Below are 25964 nucleotides of genomic sequence, written 5' to 3' on the forward strand. Positions count from 1 at the left end.
CAGTGCTATTGCCAGTTTGGAGTTGGTTTGATTGGTGAGCCTTCTAAGAACCAGGTCTTACGTCACTGAATACGTCTCATCTTTACCAGCAATGTTAGCACAGCAGCGCCAAACACAAACACACCAGGCTTGCTCGAGATGCATCTGTGCCATGTAGACCAACCGGTGCATAACACCAAAGCAAAGCAAGAGCAATTGGAGAGCAGAAATCTCTTTAAGCTTTTAAATTGCTCTCGCAGTACTTTGACGCCACACGCCGACCGGTCCGCGCAGCCCCAACACTTCCAGAACAAGCCTAATAACAACAATGGTGGACATTGTGTTGCTATTGATGTACATGGCTTTGCGAACCTACATCGGCATCCAAACATGCCGAATCCAATGTGCTCGTGTTTAGCTGCTTTTTCAAAAAGTTTTTGTTCGTCTTGTTGGACATGATAAGCCCAGTCCCCTGACGCAATAATTTCTTACTACTAGGCCAACAATGTTTTGTTGCTACAAACCACTTTTTCTGGTTCCAAGCTGGTGCTTTGGGTATTGAAAGACAAAGAACCAATTTGAAACTAAGCTCTGGCTCTGAACCAGCACTCAAAAAGCCTTGGTGGAAAACGGGTAAAAGACACCTTGAATTAGAACTTGAAAAGTACTTCCGGCAATATGCGACTTCAGGCCAATTCATACCAAGACTTTGAGCTATAGTATGAAACTTCTATGAGTGGCGCCTAGTGGAAATTGCAATATGTTTGAGAGACCCTTCAATAAGACGTTGTGAAATTGGACAGATTTGCCATACGTGCAAACTTGTCGCTGTTTGGCAAAACACCATTCTGACACTGCAATAGCCCATTTTTGTGATTTGTACAAATCTGAGGTGTTTACATGGGTATATGCAGGGTGCGAGGGGGATGGGGGTTATTTCCCCCCCTCTGGTCTATGCATCCCTGCCTCTGCTGAATTATTTTTATCCCCTGTGGGGATAAAAACATCACGCAAACCCACTTCTAAGTCCCGATCTAAATCAACAGATTCGTGATACGCGCTTTAAAGTCCCGTTTGGAATCAAATGATTTGTGATACGCGCTTTAAAGTCCCGTTCTGAATCAAATGATTTGTGATACATACTTTAAAGTCCTGTTCTGAATCAAATGATTTGTGATACATGCTTTAAAGTCCCGTTCTGAATCAAATGATTCGTGATACGCGCTTTAAAGTCCCGTTCTGTATCAAATGATTCGTGATACGCGCTTTAAAGTCCCGTTTGGAATCAAATGATTTGTGATACGTGCTTTAAAGTCCCGTTCTGAATCAAATGATTTGTGATACGCGCTTTAAAGTCCCGTTCTGTATCAAATGATTCGTGATACGCGCTTTAAAGTCCCGTTTGGAATCAAATGATTTGTGATACGTGCTTTAAAGTCCCGTTCTGAATCAAATGATTCGTGATACGCGCTTTAAAGTCCCGTTTGGAATCAAATGATTTGTGATACGTGCTTTAAAGTCCCGTTCTGAATCAAATGATTCGTGATACGCGCTTTAAAGTCCCGTTTGGAATCAAATGATTTGTGATACTCGCTTTAAAGTCCCGTTCTGAATCAAATGATTTGTGATACGCGCTTTAAAGTCCCGTTCTGAATCAAATGATTCGTGATACGTGCTTTAAAGTCCCGTTCTGAATCAAATGATTTGTGATACATACTTTAAAGTCCCGTTTGGAATCAAATGATTTGTGATACGCGCTTTAAAGTCCCGTTTGGAATCAAATGATTTGTGATACGCGCTTTAAAGTCCCGTTTGGAATCAAATGATTTGTGATACGCGCTTTAAAGTCCCGTTCTGAATCAAATGATTTGTGATACGCGCTTTAAAGTCCCGTTCTGAATCAAATGATTTGTGATACGCGCTTTAAAGTCCCGTTCTGAATCAAATGATTTGTGATACGCGCTTTAAAGTCCCGTTCTGAATCAAATGATTTGTGATACGCGCTTTAAAGTCCCGTTCTGAATCAAATGATTCGTGATACGTGCTTTAAAGTCCCGTTCTGAATCAAATGATTTGTGATACATACTTTAAAGTCCCGTTTGGAATCAAATGATTTGTGATACGCGCTTTAAAGTCCCGTTTGGAATCAAATGATTTGTGATACGCGCTTTAAAGTCCCGTTTGGAATCAAATGATTCGTGATACGCGCTTTAAAGTCCCGTTTGGAATCAAATGATTTGTGATACGCGCTTTAAAGTCCCGTTTGGAATCAAATGATTCGTGATACGCGCTTTAAAGTCCCGTTTGGAATCAAATGATTTGTGATACGCGCTTTAAAGTCCCGTTCTGAATCAAATGATTTGTGATACGTGCTTTAAAGTCCCGTTCTGAATCAAATGATTTGTGATACGTGCTTTAAAGTCCCATTCTGAATCAAATGATTCGTGATACGTGCTTTAAAGTCCCGTTTGGAATCAAATGATTTGTGATACGCGCTTTAAAGTCCCATTCTGAATCAAATGATTCGTGATACGCGCTTTAAAGTCCCGTTTGGAATCAAATGATTTGTGATACGCGCTTTAAAGTCCCGTTCTGAATCAAATGATTCGTGATACGCGCTTTAAAGTCCCGTTCTGAATCAAATGATTCGTGATACGCGCTTTAAAGTCCCGTTCTGAATCAAATGATTCGTGATACGTGCTTTAAAGTCCCGTTCTGAATCAAATGATTTGTGATACATACTTTAAAGTCCCGTTTGGAATCAAATGATTTGTGATACGCGCTTTAAAGTCCCGTTCTGAATCAAATGATTCGTGATACGCGCTTTAAAGTCCCGTTTGGAATCAAATGATTTGTGATACGCGCTTTAAAGTCCCGTTCTGAATCAAATGATTTGTGATACGCGCTTTAAAGTCCCGTTTGGAATCAAATGATTTGTGATACGCGCTTTAAAGTCCCGTTCTGAATCAAATGATTTGTGATACGCGCTTTAAAGTCCCGTTTGGAATCAAATGATTCGTGATACGTGCTTTAAAGTCCCGTTTGGAATCAAATGATTCGTGATACGCGCTTTAAAGTCCCGTTCTGAATCAAATGATTCGTGATACGCGCTTTAAAGTCCCGTTTGGAATCAAGTGATTCGTGATACGCGCTTTAAAGTCCCGTTCTGAATCAAATGATTCGTGATACGCGCTTTAAAGTCCCGTTTGGAATCAAATGATTTGTGATACGCGCTTTAAAGTCCCGTTCTGAATCAAATGATTCGTGATACGTGCTTTAAAGTCCCATTCTGAATCAAATGATTCGTGATACGCGCTTTAAAGTCCCGTTTGGAATCAAATGATTTGTGATACGCGCTTTAAAGTCCCGTTCTGAATCAAATGATTTGTGATACGCGCTTTAAAGTCCCGTTTGGAATCAAATGATTTGTGATACGCGCTTTAAAGTCCCGTTCTGAATCAAATGATTTGTGATACGCGCTTTAAAGTCCCGTTTGGAATCAAATGATTCGTGATACGTGCTTTAAAGTCCCGTTTGGAATCAAATGATTCGTGATACGCGCTTTAAAGTCCCGTTCTGAATCAAATGATTCGTGATACGCGCTTTAAAGTCCCGTTTGGAATCAAATGATTCGTGATACGCGCTTTAAAGTCCCGTTCTGAATCAAATGATTCGTGATACGCGCTTTAAAGTCCCGTTTGGAATCAAATGATTTGTGATACGCGCTTTAAAGTCCCGTTCTGAATCAAATGATTCGTGATACGTGCTTTAAAGTCCCATTCTGAATCAAATGATTCGTGATACGCGCTTTAAAGTCCCGTTTGGAATCAAATGATTTGTGATACGCGCTTTAAAGTCCCGTTCTGAATCAAATGATTCGTGATACGCGCTTTAAAGTCCGTTTGGAATCAAATGATTTGTGATACGTGCTTTAAAGTCCCGTTCTGAATCAAATGATTCGTGATACGCGCTTTAAAGTCCCGTTTGGAATCAAATGATTTGTGATACGCGCTTTAAAGTCCCGTTCTGACTCAAATGATTTGTGATACGAGCTTTAAAGTCCCGTTCTGAATCAAATGATTTGTGATACGTGCTTTAAAGTCCCGTTCTGAATCAAATGATTCGTGATACGCGCTTTAAAGTCCCGTTTGGAATCAAATGATTTGTGATACGCGCTTTAAAGTCCCGTTTGGAATCAAATGATTTGTGATACGCGCTTTAAAGTCCCGTTCTGAATCAAAGGATTTGTGATACGCGCTTTAAAGTCCCGTTTGGAATCAAATGATTTGTGATACGTGCTTTAAAGTCCCGTTTGGAATCAAATGATTCGTGATACGCGCTTTAAAGTCCCGTTCTGAATCAAATGATTTGTGATACGCGCTTTAAAGTCCCGTTCTGAATCAAATGATTCGTGATACGCGCTTTAAAGTCCCGTTTGGAATCAAATGATTCGTGATACGCGCTTTAAAGTCCCGTTTGGAATCAAATGATTTGTGATACGTGCTTTAAAGTCCCGTTTGGAATCAAATTATTTGTGATACGTGCTTTAAAGTCCCGTTCTGAATCAAATGATTTGTGATACGCGCTTTAAAGTCCCGTTTGGAATCAAATGATTTGTGATACGTGCTTTAAAGTCCCGTTCTGAATCAAATGATTCGTGATACGCGCTTTAAAGTCCCGTTCTGAATTAAATGATTCGTGATACGCGCTTTAAAGTCCCGTTCTGAATTAAATGATTCGTGATACGCGCTTTAAAGTCCCGTTCTGAATTAAATGATTCGTGATACGCGCTTTAAAGTCCCGTTTTGAATCAAATTCAAAGTACATGCACGAGTTCGCCTGCCTATCCAGTCCTGATGGTCAATGGTAAATGAACTTGGCTTGCTGCCTTCAATGGAGGATTGAACACGAGGTTCAGCTTGAGCTCATAGCTATACCCCATTGGGGTACTACCTAGAGGGAGAATAACAGAAATAGAAGAGGAGAAGGGAAGGTGGAGGGATGCCAGAAGAATTAATGGCTATGAGCGCTGCATATATAGGCTTGTAATGATGATTGCCAGGCCTGAATGACTAGACTCCTCTCAAACCTGCATTTGGAACTTCATTTTAAAAAAGATTATGTGACTTTTATATATGTCAAGTGAGCTGTAAATGTGAAAAAAACAGTTTCCATTGCAGTTTTGCGAAATACTTCTTTTTCGAATTGCCTGAAAAACCACCTCATGTGAGCGTAAAAACATTGTTTGCAATATATGGGAGTTTTTGCGAAATTGACATGTTTCCATTGGGCGTATTTTCAATGTACGCAACTTGAAAGGTACTGGAAACGCAGCTACTGAATTTGCATTTCCAGACTTGTTGTTTTTGGTTTTGGTCTTGCACTATTTGAACTGTTTTACAGTTTAGGACATTACCAAAAACATTGGAGCATGTTGCTACCTAAACAACATGTTGCATTTTGATATCTGAATTTTCTGAAAAGATTACAAATGATGATTTCAATAAATTGATTTATTGTCAGTTTGTCTTGGTATGAAAACACCTTTCGTCAGCAACTTTTCATTATCAGTGCAACCAGGCCTTAACCCTTTGAAACCAAACACAATTCCAGCAATTCATTTCTTTTCTGGATCCAACCCAAGTCCATTATCTTCTGATGAATATATCTGCCATGTTCTAATAAAGCAGCTTGTGACGGAACAGTGCACTAATGAAGTGTTATTCCTCTTCTGGATCACCGATCACACACATGAAAACTCACCATCAGGATTAGGGAAGAAGAATGGCCTGTCATCTTCCTCCTCATCCATCTTCATGTATTTATAGAAGCCAAACCTGAGAGAAAGAGATGGAGAGAGAAAGATCAAAACCATGAAAGAGAGAAATATAGAGTTTTAGAGAGCTGTATTTATTCATCTCTGTTTCAGTGATCATAACCATTCAGAGTAACCATTTCATTTCAAGAAAAAGAAACAGTCTTAAGTAGCACTGGTATATTTGTAGCAATAGCCAAAAATACACTGTATGGGTCAAAATTATCGATTTTTCTTTTTTATCCCAAAAATCATTTGGATATTAAGTAAAGATCATGTACCCTAAAAATATTTTGTAAATTTTCTACCATAAATATATCAAAACTTAATTTTTGATTCATGATATGCATTGCTAAGAACTTCATTTGGACAACTTTAAAGGTGATTTTCTCAGTATTTTGATTTTTTTTGCAGATTTTTAAATAGTTGTATCTCGGCCAAATATTGTTCTATCCTACCAAACCATACATCACTTAAAAGTGTATTTTTTCAGCTTTTTCATGTATTCAGATTATGTATAAATCTTAATTAATACCATTACAATATATACGCAAACTTACTTTTCCAAATAGATGGGCGACTCTCTATAGAAGCACTTGTTTTCTCTTTCCATGTGGGTGAGGCGGGTGAAGTCATTGGGATAGACAAAAGAAAGATAGACCTGCAGACAAAATACCAGACATGACAACCCTGATAATTATCTTGAAATGTCACTAGTTTTCTATTGATAAGTAGAATATGTCTGTATACTGGATAAAAATGTATTGTTATTCTTAGCTTTTGATTGGCTTTTATGGTATGCCTGCAATTTCTTTTGTCAACCAAAAGAGGGCAGTAATCGCACAGGAAGTTTTAATACACTGCATGTCAATACGGCAACAGGTGTAAGAAAGGCATTTTCTGTTGTACTATATGGAAAAATGTGTGCAGAAATATATGCTTGTTAAACTCACAAACTGTAGGCCTTGATAGCGAGCGATAGGGAAGTCTTTGACCACATATGTTGGCGAGTAGAGACAGGCGGGCAACACATTTTCAAGATGAGTAGGGTCAATCATGGGAACTATGGAGAAAATTGTGAGAAAGACAGTTTAATATTACCAGAGGCACATTATCAAATTAATCTTTTCATACATAATTTCTCATTGAGGAACACAAATACAAAACACAAAAAGAAGAAAATTTCAATGGAGACAGAGGAATCAAATAAAAGAGGACTAGAAAGCAGACCTGAACTGTGAGATAGAGGCTTACTGTTGTAGAAGGTGTCGCGGGGGTCCGGTTGCAGCATATCGGCGCCGTGTTGGCTGCGGGTGCGGGTCTCTACTGGGACGAGGCCATGGCTGGCCAGTGTCTGAGGAATGTGATCCACATGGTTCATCTTCAAATTGCTCTCATCTTTCACAAAGACAGAAAGGAGGATGATTAATGGAGATGGGAAGCCATTGTTTATGAATGGGCATTACACAGTAAGACTTCTAAAGGCAACATGAAGCAGAATTTACAACACATTGAATTGAAGGAAAAGACCAAATCATATTTAGAAACCAGAATATTATAGAGAATCAGGGGTGGGATTTTTGACTTGGGCCAACAATTCTCTAGAACACTCTGGCAACTGTTCAGCAACTTCCAGAAAACCCTACTGACATCCTAAGAATGCTTTGCCACATAGATCACATTAGAAACCACCCATAATGCCCTAAGAACTGTTTAAGACCATAAACACCACTCAGAACACCCTGGTTAGTGTGTAACAATATTTTAATGCTACGAAACTGCCACTAGAAATTCATAGCAAGGTAGATACAATTAAGGTCAAAAGTTTACACACACCTTTGCAGAATCTGCAAAATGTTAATTATTTTAGCAAAATAACAGGGGTCATACAAAATGCATGTTATTTTTTATTTAGTACTGACCTGAAGAAGATATTTCACATAAATGACTACATATAGTCCACAAAAGAAAATATTAGTCGAGTTCAAAAGTTTACATACACTTGATTCTCAATACTGTGTTGTTACCTGAACGATCCACATCTGTGTTTTTTTGTTTAGTGAGAGTTGTTCATGAGTCTCTTGTTTGTCTTGATCAGTTAAACTGCCCACTGTTCTTCAGAAAAATCCTTCAGGTCCCACAAATTCTTTGGTTTTTCAGCATTTTTGTGTATTTGAACCCTTTCCAACAATGACTGTATGATTTTGAGATCCATCTTTTCACACTGAGGACAACTGAGGGACTCACATGCACCTATTACAGAAGGTTCAAACACTCACTGATGCTCCAGAAGGAAAAATGATGATGCACTAAGCAGAATGAAGATGTTTACAATTTTCATATTTTTCCTAAATTAGTATTGCCTTTCAGAAGCTACAGAAGATACTTACATGTTTCCCAGAAGACAAAATAAGTTACATTTACCCTGATTTTCAAATTCCAAAAGATGCGTAATGCATTGTGTTTCCTTCTGGAGCATCAGCGAGCGTTTGAACCTTCTGTAATAGTTGCATATGAATCCCTCAGTTGTCCTCAGTGTGAAAAGATGGATCTCAAAATTATTCGGTCATTGTTGGAAAGGGTTCAAATACACAAAAATGCTGGAAAACCAAAGAATTTGTGGGACCTGACAGACTTTTCTGAAGAACAGCAGGCAGTTTAACTGTTCAGGACAAACAAGGGACTCTATCACTAAAGAAAACAACAAAGCCCCAGCTGTGGATCATTCAGGTAACAACACAGTATTAAGAATCAAGTACGACAGCGGAAGCTAGTGATTGCGGTTCATAAAGTTCTAAATATAAATATTTTTCTCACACAAACACATCAATTCACTTCAGAAGACCTTTCTTAACCCCCTGGCTCGTGTGGAGCACTTTTTATGATGTATGGATATACTTTATTGGACTTCAAAATCTCAACACCCATTCGCTGCCATTATAAAGCTTGGAAGAGCCATGGCATTTTTTAATATAACACCGATAATATTCGTCTGAAAGAAGAAAGTCATATACACCCAGGAAGGCTTGAGGATGAGTAAATCATGGGGTAATTTTTAATTTTTGTGTGAACTATCCCTTTAAGGAACACTACCTATGCCTTTGTGCAGACTGTCTGTGTGTTTAAGCTCAATGTCAATGTCCTGCTAATATGTGGGTCAACTCCACATCAGAGACACCACAGTGTCTAGGTGACAAATGACGGTGCCACCCTTCAAACGATGACGACCACCAGAGACCCTCCACGCAGATGAGACAGGCTTTGATGTGCGCTTGAAACCCAAGAGAGAGCAGAGGTGGCTGTTGTCGCACACTCTGTACTTTAATGTGTGTGAGATGAACACTGTGAAGTGCTTAAGCTCTGTGTTATGTTCAAAGGGAGTTCACATGAAGGTCAAAGATACCGGCAGCTGAATTCAAACAAGAACCAAAACGAAAGGGAACATACTGAAGTATTTAATATTACAATACCACTATTGTACCAAACAAGAACTTTCCATTCAGTCCCTGGGCTATTTTAACACACCACAGCAGAACAAGGTGCTCAAAATATACATTTCTCACACATGCAGATGTGTCACCGACAATAGCTGGTGGTGGCATGCTCTATGTTGCAGAATGTTTTAGTTACTCATTTTTCATGCATCAAAATGTCCCCTGAGCCTTACATCCACAAGCCTTTAGTTATCACCCCTAATCGTATCAAACTACATGAATGGGGTTCTTCATTGTGTTGCATATAATAAGCCTTCTACAATATACAATACAATCACAATTCTGAAGGGAATTCATTTCATAGTATTTGACGCTTGATGCAAGAAAGCCCTTGTCAGAACTCAGTTTTTCACACAAGGCATTCAAGCATAACTCTGACTCTTTTAGGAGAACTGATGGCTTTCACCAGCCCTGTTGCCAAGAGACACATTCACCACAACCCTTTGCTTCCAAACAGCAGCGTCTCTGAAAAACTAAATGCGTAAAAAGAAACGGTTACATTAATAGTTTATAGGAAGTTTTAACAACGAAGAGAACATTTTATGCCTCATAGGATGCTCTTTTATAGCTCACAAGCTTTCCTTTCTTTTTCTCCTAAGCATAAATAAAAAGTGACATAAATGAGAGAGTTGTGTTTTGAGTTTATAGCAAAGCAATGTGGCTAGCACAGCTCAGATAACTGCCTTAATTTGATAAGAAATTAGTTCATATTTGTGACCCTGGACCACAAAACCAGTTCCCTATCAGTCGGTCCGTTCGACGTCTCGTCGGGACCGACGAATTGGGATATCGCCTGGATAGACCAATCTACTTCGTGTGTATACAAACGAGCCAATGAATATTGGCATGCATGATTGCAGCCAGCTGCGGCTGATCACAGCGTGAGCATATAACACGCAGCAGGTGCATGCATCATCAAGCTTTCGCCTCGGAGCTGGACCATTGTTGTGGAACAAATCGAGAAGCAACACTTACCTCCTTTCTCTTTTGTGTTGGCGGCACGGCGCTTCAGCGGCGTGGTCTTCCGTGTCGAGTGGAAGCACACAGCTGGTCTTCACCATCCACCTTCTGTGTTGCTGCGGCCATCTCCCCTGTGCGCCTCAGCACTAAGAGAGCAAATTCCTAAAAGAGCAATTTCTGAAAAGAGTGAATTTCTAAAGGAGCTCCACGGGTTGAGCGTCTTTTTAAAGACGAGGCAACATGCCTTTCTCCCCGTGCGTTTCTGGGTGCGGCCGTTTCCTGGCGCCGGGTGATGGCCACGCACACTGCCTCACGTGTCTGGGCTTACAACACGCTGAGGCAGCGTTCGTGGATGAGTCATGTCCTCATTGTGGGGGGATGACCATCACGGAGCTGCGGACCAGACTCCGTTTCCTGCAAAGGGGCGGGGTTCCAGTCCCTCTGCCCAGAACGAACGTTCCTCCAGGCAAACGCCGGGGGGGCGTTGTCGCTGGAAGCAGAGGGCTGCCCGGTCTGACGGTGACGGTGAGGAGCTCCCCGCCCATTCCATCGGCGGGGGCTCCTCCTTCCACCGACACTCCGTCGCCACCGGGGCTCTCAGGGGAGCGGGTTGGACCTCCCTTAGGGGTACCGCCCGTTACTTTTGGGGCCCCCCCCGACGAACAGATGTCGGTTGCAGCATCGGGGGGAGAGCCAGACCTCTCTGAGGAGGAGGAGGGCACACTGTCGTCCACTGGGCGGTCAGCGGTGCCCGATACTGACCCGGAGATGATGGCTATGCTTGCCCGGGCCGCCGAGAGGGTAGGGCTTGAATGGAACCCTCCATCACGTCCCGACCCCTCCCGGCTGGATGATTGGTATCTCGGGGTGGCCCGCGCTGGTTCTCAGCGCCCCACCCCGGTGCCATTCTTCCCGGAGGTGCATGAAGAACTCACCCGAACGTGGACGGCACCTTTCACTGCCCGAAACCGCTCGAGTGGGACTTCCTCCCTAAGCACCCTTGATGGCGGACCAGCGCGGGGATACACGGCCGTCCCGCCGGTGGAGCGTGCGGTTGCGATGCAACTGTGTCCGGGCGCCGCTTCCACCTGGCGGGGCAACAATCCGTCGCTCCCGTCCCGGGCCTGTAGGCACTCGTCGGCTCTGATCGGCAGTGCCTATGCGGCCTGCGGCTCCGCTGGTTCCGCCCTTCACGCTATGGCGTTGCTACAGGTGCATCAGGCCCAGGCACTGAAAGACCTGTACGAGGGTGGTCACGACCCAGAAGTTCTCCGTGAACTTCGTATCGCCACGGACCTCGCGCTACGTGCGACGAAGGTGACCGCGCGGTCTCTGGGTCGTGCCATGTCCACCATGGTGGTCCAGGAACGCCATCTCTGGCTGTGTCTGGCTGATATGAGGGACTGCGATAAGACCAGGTTCCTCGACGCTCCGGTGTCCCAGACCGGCCTCTTCGGCGACGCTGTGGAGAACTTTGCCCAGCAGTTTTCCGCGGCCAAGAAGCAGACTGAGGCCATCAGTCACATCCTGCCCCGGCGTACAGCTGCTGCCTCCACCCGTCCGCCGGCGGCACCCCAGTCTGCTCGTCGCCGAGGGCGGCCCCCGGCTTCCGCCTCCGCTCCACAGCAGCCACCGCAGCAGCCTTCACAACGGCGCCGTGGAGCCGGTCGCCGGGCAGCCGCCCAGCCCGTCCAGGCCCCCACAAAGACCAGTGGGAAGCGTAAGAGCAAGAGACCCTGAGACGGGCGACCCAGAGATGGAGGATGCTGCTCTTCGGGAGATGGTGACCGCACCACTCCCTCCCCCGGAGGAGGGCCGGGCGGAGAATCTTTTGTTTGTTTTTTCCCAACATTTGTATTTGGGTATTTGTACCCAAATACTCGACAAAAGAGCAAATTTCTCTATCTCTGGGTCCCCATGTGGGACTACGGGGAGTGCGCAGGTCATCCCTGCGCCTCACCCGTCCTCCCCCCTCGCCAGCGAGCGACGATGGGCGGTTCGAGAGTACGGCGAGACGGACTACTCACGCACCATCGGCTCATACGCAGGTAAGCGTCTCACACACTCAACATACAGACGCTCTGACCCCGCCCCGGTCCGGCAACGAGACTGTGAGGCAGGGGCCCTGCCCCCCTCATCGCTGCTCCCCCGCGGGTACGCCGATGGTCCCCCTTGTGCCGCTTGTTCATTTTCTGGGGGCCTGGAAAGAGCTTCCCAGCCCATCTTGCTGGCTCCTTCGGACCATCACTTCCGGCTATGCGATTCAGTTCGCCCGGCGCCCTCCCAAGTTCAGAGGGATTCACTTCACCTCTGTCAGGGCCGCAGATGCTCCCATCTTGCGTGCAGAGATCGCTTCCTTGCTGGCGAAGGAAGCGATACAGCCGGTCCCTCCAGCCGATATGAGGACAGGCTTTTACAGCCCGTACTTCATAGTACCCAAGAAAAGCGGCGGGCTTCGACCGATCTTGGATCTGCGCGTCTTGAACAGGGCCCTTCACAGGCTACCGTTCAAAATGCTCACTCAGAAACACATTTTCAAATGTGTCCGTCCCCAAGATTGGTTTGCAGCGATCGACCTGAAGGACGCGTACTTTCATGTCTCAATCCTTCCGCGCCACAGACCCTTTCTGCGGTTCGCGTTCGAAGGCAGGGCATATCAGTACAAGGTCCTGTCCTTCGGGCTGTCCCTCTCCCCCCGTGTCTTCACGAAGGTCGCGGAGGCGGCCCTTGTTCCCCTCAGAGAACAGGGCATTCGCATTCTCAACTACCTCGACGACTGGCTCATCCTAGCACAGTCTCGGGCTCAGTTATGCGAACACAGGGACCTGGTGCTCGCACACCTCAGCCCACTGCCAGCTCTTTTTCTCCCTGACCGAGGGCACACTCGGCACGGATGCACTGGCATGCAGCTGGCCGCGGGGCCTCCGCAAATATGCGTTTCCCCCAGTGAGCCTTCTCGCACAGACATTGTGCAAGATCAGGGAGGACGAGGAGCAGGTCCTTCTGGTAGCCCCTTATTGGCCCACTCGGACCTGGTTCCCCGAACTCATGCTCCTCGCGACAGCCCCTCCCTGGCAAATTCCTCTGAGGAAGGATCTTCTGACTCAGAGACGGGGCACCTTATGGCACCCGCGTCCAGACCTCTGGAAATTACATGTCTGGTCCCTGGACGGGACGCGGAGGTTCTAAGTGACCTACCCCAAGGGGTAGTTGACACTATTACTTCGGCGCGAGCGCAGTCTACTAGACATGCTTACGCCCTTAAATGGAACCTGTTCGTTGATTGGTGTTCCTCCCGGGGAGAGGACCCCCGAAGATGCCCGATCAGAACCGTGCTCTCCTTTTTGCAGCAAGGGTTGGAGCGTAGGCTGTCCCCCTCAACCCTTAAAGTCTATGTGGCTGCTATAGCTGCCAACCACGACCTCATAGAAGGAAGGTCGGTAGGGAAGCACGACCTGGTCACCAGGTTTCTTAGGGGAGCCAGGAGATTGAATCCCACTAGGCCCCCTTCCGTGCCCTCTTGGGACCTGTCGCTAGTGCTCTCAGCACTGCAGCAGGCTCCCTTTGAGCCTTTGCAGTCAGTTGAGCTGAAGTTTCTCTCAATGAAAACTCTGCTCCTGCTTGCATTGGCTTCCATCAAGAGGGTAGGAGACCTGCATGCATTTTCGGTCAACGATTCGTGCCTAGAGTTTGGCCCGGCGGATTCCCAGGTAACACTGAGGCCCCGGCCAGGTTATGTGCCCAAGGTTCCCACGACTCCCTTCAGGGACCAAGTGGTGAGCCTGCAAGCGCTGCCCTCGGAGGAGGCAGACCCAGCCCTAGCTTTGCTTTGCCCCGTCCGAGCACTTAGATGCTACGTTGACCGGACACAAAGCTTCAGGACCTCAGACCAGCTCTTTGTGTGTCATGGAGGCAGGCAGAAGGGGAATGCCGTCTCCAAGCAGAGGATGGCCCACTGGATAGTGGATGCCATTACCCTGGCCTATCAGGTTCAGGGTGTGCCCTGCCCCCTCAGGCTGAGAGCGCACTCGACTAGGAGTGTCGCATCCTCCTGGGCATTGGCTCGTGGCGCCTCGCTAAATGACATTTGTAGAGCGGCGGGCTGGGCGACCCCTAACACGTTCACAAGGTTCTATAGCCTTCGTGTAGACACAGTTTCCTCCTGTGTTCTCACCTCAAACGGGTAGGCACAGAGAGGCCTCGGGTCGGCTTGCTATACTGCTCCAGAGTAACCTAAAAGTAGCTCTGTCGAGCTCCTCCGCTGAGCTTGACAGCCGACGTAGCGGAACGTCAGGCGTCAGGCCCTCACTCGATGAATCCTTCAGAACCGATAGAGGGCTAGGCTCTACGTAGAGACTCAGTTGCATCTCTTACAATTCCACATTGCGCCCTAGAGGCTGTGTGTTTCCCCGGTAGTACTTCTACCAGTATACGAGGGTTCAATCACCTCCAATCTTCCATATAAACCGGAATTGAGTTATATGTGTATTGCTCCGAACCTCCTATCGGAAGGACGTGAGCTCCGCATATTCCCAGTGCTTCAGTTTCACTGAAATAGATGGTGCTGAGTTATACAGTGACTGACTCTCCTTGATGCGAGCCCCTGGCCAAAGCCAGTAACGGGTCCCAGGGGGGCCCGCTCAGGACACTGGAAGGGACAGCAGCCACGGCGCTTTGTTAGGGATCCCAATTCGTCGGTCCCGACGAGACGTCGAACGGACCGACTGATAGGGAACGTCTCGGTTACGTATTGTAACCCTCGTTCCCTGAAGGAGGGAACGGAGACGTCTCGTCCCGTCGCCGCGGCTCCTGTACCACCGCTGTACGGCCGGGCCTGTCCCAGCTCCTCAGCGAAACCTTGATGATGCATGCACCTGCTGCGTGTTATATGCTCACGCTGTGATCAGCCGCAGCTGGCTGCAATCATGCATGCCAATATTCATTGGCTCGTTTGTATACACACGAAGTAGATTGGTCTATCCAGGCGATATCCCAATTCGTCGGTCCCGACGAGACGTCTCCGTTCCCTCCTTCAGGGAACGAGGGTTACAATACGTAACCGAGACGTTATAAAGGTTATTTTTTTGAAATTGAGATTTCTATATTATTTGAAAGCTGATTAAATGAGCTTTCCATTGATGTATGATTGATAGGATAAGACAATATTTGGCCGAGATACAACTACTTGAAAATCTGAGGGTGCAAAAAAAAAAAAAATACTGAAAAAATCACCTTTAAAGTTGGCCAAATTAAGTTCTTAGCAATGCATATTACAAATCAAAAATTAGGTTTTGATATATTTAAGTCAAGAAATGTACAAAATAACTTAATGGAACATGATCTTTACCTAATATCCTGGGCATAAAAGAAAAATCAATAAATTTGACCCATACAATGTATTTTTGGCTATTGCTACAAATATACCTGTGCTACTTATGACTGGTTTTGTGGTCCGGGGTCACCTTTAGGCTCATGGCAAAAGGTCTGGGAATCTTGGCCGTTTTGAATGACCAAGGCCTATCCAAGAGGATGGCCAAGGCCTGTCTAAGAGGCCCGTCTAGGAAGCCATATGACTGACAGGTAACATCATCAGGAATGGGGTCCTTTAACTAATTAAAGTTTTCTATGGAATTGGCCGGATTAAAATCAGGATATGGTGTCACACCAGAGGACATGGTTTTCAGAGATAAAATTTCTACAGAACTTTCAGAAATATATGGAAAAAAAAAATACTGCCATTTACTAAAATAAACACTTGTACAGTTATGCCGGAGGTATTTCTTAACATTTTTATGCTTTTCTTTTTAATTTATAAAAGTTGCAATTTACTGAACCATGCTTGACACAGTCACACCATAGGAGAATTTTGACATTTGGCTCAAAAAAAAAAAAAAAAATTTTTCCAACAACACTGCAGCTTTTATTAAAAAAACAGATCCATGTAGGACAAATAAATGTGTAACGATTTACTGCATTGTAAATACAATATTAATTATATTTATTTTTATCTTGTGTGACAGTTAAAATACCATGTCACGTCAACAACCCATAAAAAAATAAATGGAAGTAATTGAGCAGCGGTCAAATCAGTCAGCAGTACAAAGGGGTTTCTCTATACTGACTGCGGGCTGCTGGCTGTGCACTCTCAATTCTGTTTATGTTTGGGTCCAGTCAGGTTCGAAAATAAATGCCATCAGGTTGGGTCAAACTCAGGTCTAATTTCATCAGGTCTGTCTCAGGTCAGGTTTCTCTTTTAAAAAAATGTATTGATGCAAGTCAGGTTCGGGTAAGAAGTGATTCACGTCGATTCAGGTCGGGTACGGATTTTAGGACCAGAGAAGACCTCAAGATTGGACACCCCTGCCCTTAGTAGAAATGCCAAGACCTTAAATGGGTGTGTCCGATAAATAAGACATGCAAAATGTGCAGTGCTGGGGCATTCCAGAGCATGCGTCCAAATTCAAAGGTTGTGTCCTTCGAAGGGAGCATTTGAAGGTCGATTGCGTCACTAAGGTGTGGCTGTCCCAGTTTGAAGGCTTCTTCAAATAGGGCCTCCATATGCACCCTTCATTTTTCGTGAAACGAAGGATACAACAGATGGATCCATTACGGCCTTGCGTGTTAGGCAACAAAAACAATCCTCCGCAAGCTAGACAATGCTTGGTGTGGGTTTTGAAGGCTTTTGAAGTCTGAGTCCTTCAGTCGATGCAGTCTTTGAATTGGGACACAGCTCAGGAAAAAAGTTGGGAACCACTGGTTTAGAAAATGGATGGATAGTTCATACTGAGTTCTCTGACTTTTGATTGCGGACAAACCGAGCAAAGTTTGAGACACTAGGGAGATGTCTTGGGAAATTCAAGAGTAGATGTATGATTATTCAGGGGTTTTTTTTCCTCAGGAGAACCACTTAAAACAAGATGCTGCTGCAAAAGTCTCCATTTGCTGTCTAGTTAATGTCATTGCTTTTTAGAAGAAACAAATTTTTACGGAGATCTCATTTGTAATTCTCTCCAGCTTAAATGTACAATCTATGAGGTCAGAGTGTGTGCGCTGTGAAATGCTTGAAAACAGATAAGCTCCACGGTGTTACAAGATGGCATTTGTACTGAAGACACTTCCAAAAGGCTATCCGTGAAGGTCAGCATCCTCACTATGGCAACAATATGCAAGCTACGGATGTTAACGCTCCATGCCTGATCTCCCTTTGAAAGCAAGTAAGTCTTTATAACCTTGTTCTTCTTCCCGTGTCCTTTCTCTCTATATGTCACAACAGCTCTAAGCACATTTTCAATTATGCTTCACCTCAGGGCACTGGCACCAAAAAGTGCTAAAAGCAAATTACGTCCACTAAACTCATCAATTTTCTAGCGAACTCTGTAGGACGCTATTAAAAGTCTTTGCGCATACAACTTTAGGGCACGGAAAACAACTTTAAAGCGTAATGCGGCTAATACATCTAGTCATCTCCAGCCCGGTGGGACACACTGTACCAATCCCTGCACAAAGACCAGCGATTGGAAACTGCCTCCGGCAGAAGGAGTGGCTGTCATCAATCTCAATGATCCTGAAAAAGCCACTTTCTTCCTTCTCGGCAACTCTCGAAGGCGCCGTCTGTTTTCATAAACATTTCACACTGAAACCTCTCAAGCACCTCGGAGAATACCATCAAAGACTAAAGTTCAAACTGGCACGTCATCACGGAACTCAAACCATGATGGCATGGCTGCAATGTGATGGCTAGCCAGTGCTGGTTAGTTTTGAAATTGGTGGAGTTTGTTAAGAAAGGGAGGGTTACCTGTGTACAGGGAGATGTAGGCAGAATCGATGACCTCATACTTGAGTCCTGGCAGGTAAGGGCGCCACTGTAATGGAGACAAAGAGAGACAGTTAGAGAGAAACTAGTCTCAAGCCTCATACGGCATGGCCACGGTTGGCCAACAGAGCATTTTTAGACTGCGTGAAGCGTATTGCACACCAACCCGGCAAGATCCAGCTGAAATTGGCAGTTCTAGCAATTTCTGGGAATCAGGGCACATAAGTTTTCTTCAGTCCAACAAGTGCTTTTGAGAAACAATCAGTTGCAGGATTTGATTGATGAAGTTGATGAGGTTCATGCTATTGAATCATTTGAAAGATACTGTTGAGTTTTGAAGGAGACACTTCAGACAGTGCTTTTCCACCTTTTGCTTATTTGTCTGGTTTTGTGCCAATAACAACTTGTCTATACAATTACAATTTCTTTCTGCACTGGCGTGCTGCAAAATCAGCTATTTAGCTAACCATGCTTAGGGCCCATCCACACGGAGATGCGTTTAGCTGTATACGTAAAAATGTTGTATTGTATAGGCATTTTGTCCAGATGGATCCAGCGTTTTGGGAGTCTGAAACCACAATTTTTTTTAAAACTGGGTCCTAGAGAAAATAAATCTTAAAATGACGCCCTTGCGTTTTTGTGTTTATAGGCAATCCCTATTTTTTGTGAAACAATGATTTTGTCACCCCTAATCAGACACCGCTATGTCACGTAACAGCAACAACAACATGAACAAACAACTGTATTTTTATTACCATTAACACAGATTAATAAATAGTGTAATACATGTATTGTTCCATGTTGGGTTGGTATATAGCGCACAAGGTTTATGTGCATTCCCCAAGTCATCTTTTTTGTTTTTAGTGTATCTCTGTGGCAGAATTACAGCATCACATACCAGTCTGGCATGTATATTACATCATTTTCAATCGGTTTAAGTGGTTTCGTGTGTATGCAGATATTTCTTGAGACGACGCTGTGTTTACAGAATTTTTTTAGAACGAGGGAATAAAAGATTGGATAGGGAAAGCTCTGGACTCCGTGTAGACGAGCCCTTGGAACTCTAGAAATCAAACTAGGGCTGCCCTTGACTAAAGATTATTTTTTGGTTGACTAGTAGTCGTTCATTTCAAGCATTAAGGTCTTTGAAACACTGAGTCCGAAATTTTCACACATTAAAAAATAAATACAACCTCACGTCGTGTCAGTCACGTTTACACACTGCCTTCGAAACTTTTGTTCGTCATAACAAATTCGGATCAGGTTCGATTTTCTGCATTTTTGCATCTGTGGCAATCATTTTAATAGAAAAGGATGATGAAGTTTCCTGTTGCTTTCATTATTTTACAAAAGTGCAACGTTTCGTTGTTATTGTGAGTGCACACAAATAAACGTAGAGTCTTTACAGATTTGAAAGATGTATAACTTTTATCTGTATGATCAAAAATGACGAAGCTTTTTAAGAGCAAGTGACCGCACTGGCACCTCCATCTGCCTACTATTCAGCTTTCACACACTGCACAGCCACTTGAATACTAGGTTAACATTAGATTGAGCAGTCAGGTAAAGTTGCTACTGCTTAGATATATCAAATGAAAAGCCATATTTGAGGCCCTGCAGAGTTTTGCTTCAAACATGATCAAACACACCTGGACAACCTAATCAAGGTCTGAAGGGTTACTAAAAAGATACTGGCAGGTGAGTTTTAATTAGGGTTGGAGCTGAACTCCGCAGGACCTGTACTATATTATGACGCTTTAAGCTTGTCGTAGAGGGCGCAACAGGATAAGAAGTCTTTGAAGTCCACATTTATGCTCTGTTTCAAAACAGCTAAAATGATCATTAAATGCATACTCCGAAAGCGCTCCACAAAACATGTGATTATACCATCTGGATGCTTGAAATTGAATAAGAGAATGCACGTTTTAAACAGCTTATTGTAATTGCCGTTCTAATCTAATGCACTGCTTAGTTGTAACGCACACACATAGGCTACAGACAGTAGCTCGTACATCATATGCAGATCATGCACACACAATCATTTAAAAATGCGGTGTGGAAATGAATTGTCAACACTGTTCTATGTTTTCTCAGTAATATAGCTTAGAAACTGAAAAGTTCTAGCATATATTTCTTAGTAATTAAAACCCACGGCTTTATTATTAGGCTAGAGAAACGCTGCCAGGTGGAATTAATTCACACACGCAATCTCTCTCTCACTAATGACTTTATATAAATGTAATCTGTACAGTACTACTTTATATGTATCTGATTTAGAACGAGCAGAAATCTGTGAGAAATATAACGACCCAAAGACACAATAACTGATAAAAGCGAGCTATTATAGGAGCAATAGCCATGTAGGCAGCGCTGTGTCATAAGGTGTCCGAGTCTCAGCTCAAGATTTAGGCATATTTGTTCATTAATGACGTCACAAGCGACTAGTCGATGTCGACTTTTATCACATAAATATCGACTTAAAAAAAAAATAAAGTCATTCAACCCCTACTATATTACCACATAGACCAGCCGTTAACAATCTGTCAGTCATGGACTGTGTGACTTCGCCACTTCCTGTGGATTTTTTTTTCTGCGACTAAGCGACTAATAAAATTTTGGTCGACCAAGCCTATTCTTGTCGACTAACGGTTAGTCGACTATTAAAGGGCAGCCCTAAATCATATCATACTGGGCCGTGTCTTAATAAAAATGCTACTTGCCACCCTCAGCCTGGACAAGGGGTGCGACGATTAATCGATTCGTGGATCGATTCTGCAATTTTCAGAATACATCGCGATTCTCTGTCGAATTGTTTATGAGTTTAGTTTTTAACCAGAAACTCAAAAGCTCACGAAGAAGATCACTTGTGTGTTCGACTGAGTCAAGTGGTTAAATGTACTTGCACCTCGGCTTTTATGCTTTTATGACACAATTAATGTAAACAGCCCACTGTGGACACAAGTGGTTTGTTTGTGTGTGTGTGTAAAGAACCGGAAGAAGAGTACACCTGTTTCTAAAGCACGCAGTGCCATCTGTTGTTAAAATCTAAGCTCAGAACCAATTCGAGAGAGAATTGCGATGCATTTGAAAAATTGCGAAAATCGATCCATGAATCGATTTATAATGGCACCCCTAGCCTGGACCTTATGTCTTAGGCCTGGATTTGAGTTTGGCCTAGACAATGAGAATCATTTCAGAAGGAACCCACCATGGATTTGGGTCCTTTGCATCAGTCAGAGGGTCTAAGTGGGTGGTTCCTGGCCAGAAGAGGCGGCAGTCATGGCCTAACGGTTAGAGTCGGACTTGTCACCAAAAGGTTGCAGGTTCGAGACTCGGTACTTGCAGGATTTGAACAATAGGTGGGGGCAGTGAATGACCAGTGCTCTCTTCCACCCTCAGTACCAGTGTTGGGGGTAACACATTACAAGTAAGGCGAGTTATATAATCAGATTCCTTTTTTTAAGTAACTAATAAAGTAACACATTACTTTTTCCATTTACAAGAAAATATCTGAGTTACTTTTTGTTTCTTTTATGCATTTTATCCTATTTTATTAACCAATGTCTTTGCTGCTGACTTTTGTTGATCCAATTCAACCATACTAATAAGCAAAACTTACTTTAGATTAACTAACATTTGTGCTTCATTTTTCTCATTGCTGAAGATGGTTGGACTTCCTTTTTTTTTACAGTTCTACTTTCTACAGTTTTACTTTTCTTTCAGCCTTAGGCTTATTCATCACCCTTTTTTGTTGTGAAAGGGCTTTTACATTTGCTAAAATCAAACTTTTTTTTATGAAAAACAAACAAGCAAGCCATGCCCAGATTTAAAAAGTAACGCAAAAGAAATGTAACGCATTACTTTCCATAAAACATAACTAATTAATGTAATTAGTTACTTTTTTAGGGAGTAATATTGTAATGCACTACTTTTTATAGTAACTTTCCCCAACACTGCTCAAAACCATGACTAAAGTGAGACCCTTAAGCAAGGCAACGGCCGAACCCCCAACTGCTCCCTGGCCCTGGCAACAAAAATAGCTGCCCACTGCTCTGGGTTTGTTTATGTGTGCACTTGGATAGGATAAATGCAGAGCACTAAATCCAAGTTTGGGACACAATACTTGGCTACACTTTCACCACAGTAGACCTGACTTCAAAAGGCCTTTATGCTGACACTCAAAAGTCTGGCAGCAAAAGACTAAAAAGAAACAGTGCAGTAATAAGACGTGAAGTTTTGGGAAAAGTATTGCACAAAGTGACGAAATCACCTCTTGACAAAGGACATTTCATCAAATCTTTTAGTGCCGGCAGGTCAATGGCTGATTAAAATTTTGAAATGGTGTAGACACGTAGCAACTGTGCCTTAATCAGATGTGATGGCAAGTTTCTGACTTAAAAGTAAAAACAGCTGTGTTTCCATTCCCTTCAAATTGCGCAAATTGAAATTAGCAATTGAAAATACGCCTATTGGAAACACGTCAATTTTGCGAAAACTCCCATATATCGCATAAAAAAAATTACGCTCACATGATGAATATTTTGCAAAACTGCAATGGAAACAGCTTTTTGGCATTTACAGGTAACCTTGAGTACAGAAAAGTCACTTGATCATTCTTTAATGTACTACAACCTCAAAAAACACCTCATATGTGACCCTGGACCAAAAAAACAGTCATAAGGGTCATTTATTTTTTAAATTGAGACTTATACACAGTCGTATAAGCTTTCCATTAATGTATGGTTCATTAGGATAGGACAATATTTGTTTGAGATACAACTATTTGAAAATCTGGAATCTAAGGGTGCAAAAAAATCAAAATATTGAGAAAATCATCTTTAAAGTTGTTCAAATTAGGTTCTCAGCAATACATATTACTAATCAAAAATTAAGTTTTTATATATCTACGATAGAAAATGTACAAAATATCTTCATTGAACATGATCTTTACTTAATATCCTGATGATTTTTTGGCATAAAAGTAAAATCAATAATCAACCCATATATGTTGACTATTGCTGCAAATATACCTGTGCGACTAGGTTTTGTGGTCCAGGGTTACATATGTGGCCACTTACACAAGCATTGACTACACATTGCTTGAATAAGGGGCTTTACTTGCCATTAAAGCTTGGATAACCCCTTATTTATACTGCACAAGTCTGCGGAGCTGATTGCGGCGTGTGAATGCGTGTGTTTATACCGCGGCACGTTTCAGAAGCATTCCAGAAGTGGCTCTCCGCACTGTTTCTGTAAAGCTACATGCCTACATCTCCTATGATTAAAATAAAGGCTAGTGTGGTGGCTTCGACATACGTAAACCTACCAACATCCATTGCTATAACTTATCACGAAAGAAAATTTTTTAGTTTTAGTCGCATAACATCAGTTAATGGAAACGCTGTCATTTTGCAACAGATTTTTATCAACATTTATAAAACATCACAAAAGTTTTGTGCAAATCTGTAATGGAAACACACCTAATGTTGCGCATACAAAAAATATCCTCATGTTGGAGTTAAGACTAGTTAAAATAAAAACTCTGATTAGGATACAGTGAGGGGAAAAACTAAATTATCCCCTGCTGATTTTGTACGTTTGCCCACTGACAAAGAAATAATCATTCATTTTAATGGTAGGTTTATTTGAACAGAGACAGAACAGCAACAAAAAAACAATACATTTTCAAAATTTCAAAAAAGTTACATATTGATTTGCATTTTAAAGAGTGAAATAAGTATTATTATAGTATCGCAAAACATGACTAAGTACCTGGTAGTACCTCGTAGTTGGTCACCAGGTTTGCTCACATCTCAGGAGGGATTTTGTCCCACTCTTCTTTGCAGATCCTCTCCAAGTCATTAAGGTTTCGAGGCTGACATTTGGCAATTCGAACCTTCAGCTCCTTCCACAGATTTTCCACGGGATTAAGAGAGACTGGCTAGGCCACTCCAGGACCTTAATGTGCTTCTTCTTGAGCCACTCCTTTATTGCATTGGCTGTGTGTTTTGGGTCACTGTTATGCTGGAATACCCATCCATGACCCATTTTTAATGCCCTGGCTGAGGGAAGGAAGTTCTCACCCAAGATTTGACGGTCCATGCCCCGTCCATCGTCCCTTTGATGCGATGCAGTTGTCCTGTTCCCTTAGCAGAAAAACTATGTTTGACGGTGGGGGTTGGTGTTTTTGGGGTCATAGGCAGCATTCCTCCTCCTCCAAACACGGAGAGTTGAGTTGATGCCAAAGAGCTGGATTTTGGTCTCATCTGACCACAACACTTTCACCCAGATAACCTCAAGATGTTCATTGGCAAACTGTACATGTGCTTTCTTGAGCAGGGGGACCTTGTAGCCTATTCCAGCCTTGTGTAGGTCTACAATCTTGTCTCTGACATTCTTGGACAGCTCTTTGGTCTTGACCATGGTGGAGAGTTTGGAATCTGATTGATTGATTGCTTCTGAGGACAGGTGTTTTTTATACAGGTAACAAGCTGGAATTAGGAGCATTCCCTTTAAGAGAGTGCTCCTAATCAAAGTTTATTACCTGTATAAAAGACACCTGGCAGCCAGAAATTGCAAATCAATTTATAACTTTTTTTGAAAGGCTTTTCCTGGATTTTTTGTTGTTATTTTGTCTCTCACTGTTAAAATAAACCTACCATTAAAATTATAGACTGATCATTTCTTTGTCCGTGGGCAAACATACAAAATCAGCAGGGGGATCAAATAATTTTTAAAAAGTGATATGAACCAAAAAGGCCCCCATAGAATAATGTATTCCTATATTGATGACCAATGAATGGAACTACAGAAGATGGAGGGAAATCTGTGTTGCTTTTTATTTGTCTACATTTCAAGCAAGGTCACCCTCGCTAAACAGATTCACCGGCCCAATCACAACACAACACGCAGCAGGAAATGAGAGACACGGTCGCATCAACAGTAGCTTCTTCAGCAGCACACTTACAAACCATCAGACAAGCTACAATTCTTTTAATGACATTGTGCAATTACCATGTCACTTCTGCTTATGCTCGCTGTAATGAGGGGAGACAGGCTATTTTCCACAGCCAAACACACACACATGCACACACACTCATAACATTATTGAGGAACGACCACTTCGAAAGTATGCTATGTTTCATTTGGGGTGAGAAAATATGATTTTTGTGTAAAGCGAGCATATACGGTACATTTCAAGAATTTTAGTTTTTTTCCATGTCATATTTCCCTCCATTTTTTTAAGCTCATTATTTAGGTTTTCTATATTTCATTATTTTTAATTTAACATTAAATGTTAAATGTTAAAATTAACAGTAGTTCAATAATAGTAACTAAATTTAAAATATGAAAGCAAGCAGCAACTACAGGGCCAAGCTCTAGGCAAGTGAAGCATCAGAACAAGTGCAGCAATGAGTAATTGAAGCCATTTTAAGGTAATTTTAGCCAAAATGGGTGAAAAATCATAAAAACAACCACTAGTAATACAACAAGGTGGCACTGTCTCAAAACGTTTTGAATACTTTCAGGTCATGGTCTTGATGGTACATACAAAGTTTTGCAATGGTACACAAATGCATTGGTAAAAATGTATCATTTTATATCATAATACCTTATTGTAGTCAATGGCAATTTCATGTTTTGTTCAGTTATAGCGCCACCAAGAGGCACAATCCCAACCAAATTTTTTTATGTTTCCTTAGTGTGCACCCATACACATGTGTGTCAAATTTGGTGAAAATATCTAATTTAGCTTTGGAGTTATATACATTTTTCTATATGAGAAGAGAAAAAAAATGACTGATAGCTGACTTTGTTTGCATTTTTTTGTGACTTACTATCAAAATTTTGGCAATTGGGCATTTATGTTTTTTCGCACTAAAATGCAACGTTGCACAAACCA

The 25964-nt window shown here is 42.8% G+C and overlaps 1 protein-coding gene across 1 annotated transcript in view; it reads right to left on the bottom strand.

Annotated features, from left to right (window-relative positions):
* The window catches only part of b4galnt4a (beta-1,4-N-acetyl-galactosaminyl transferase 4a), a 240420-nt gene that overhangs the window by 11763 nt on the left and 202693 nt on the right, over positions 1-25964 (bottom strand). The window contains exons 9-13 of the mRNA XM_073831802.1: positions 18044-18110; positions 7049-7192; positions 6748-6857; positions 6355-6455; positions 5743-5816 (exon numbers count right to left, since the gene is read on the bottom strand). Coding sequence (XP_073687903.1) covers positions 5743-5816; positions 6355-6455; positions 6748-6857; positions 7049-7192; positions 18044-18110 — 496 coding nt within the window. The remainder of the gene's footprint in view (positions 1-5742; positions 5817-6354; positions 6456-6747; positions 6858-7048; positions 7193-18043; positions 18111-25964) is intronic.

The sequence above is a fragment of the Garra rufa genome, chromosome 25, assembly GCF_049309525.1.
Source record: "Garra rufa chromosome 25, GarRuf1.0, whole genome shotgun sequence".
Taxonomy (NCBI): Eukaryota; Metazoa; Chordata; class Actinopteri; order Cypriniformes; family Cyprinidae; genus Garra; species Garra rufa.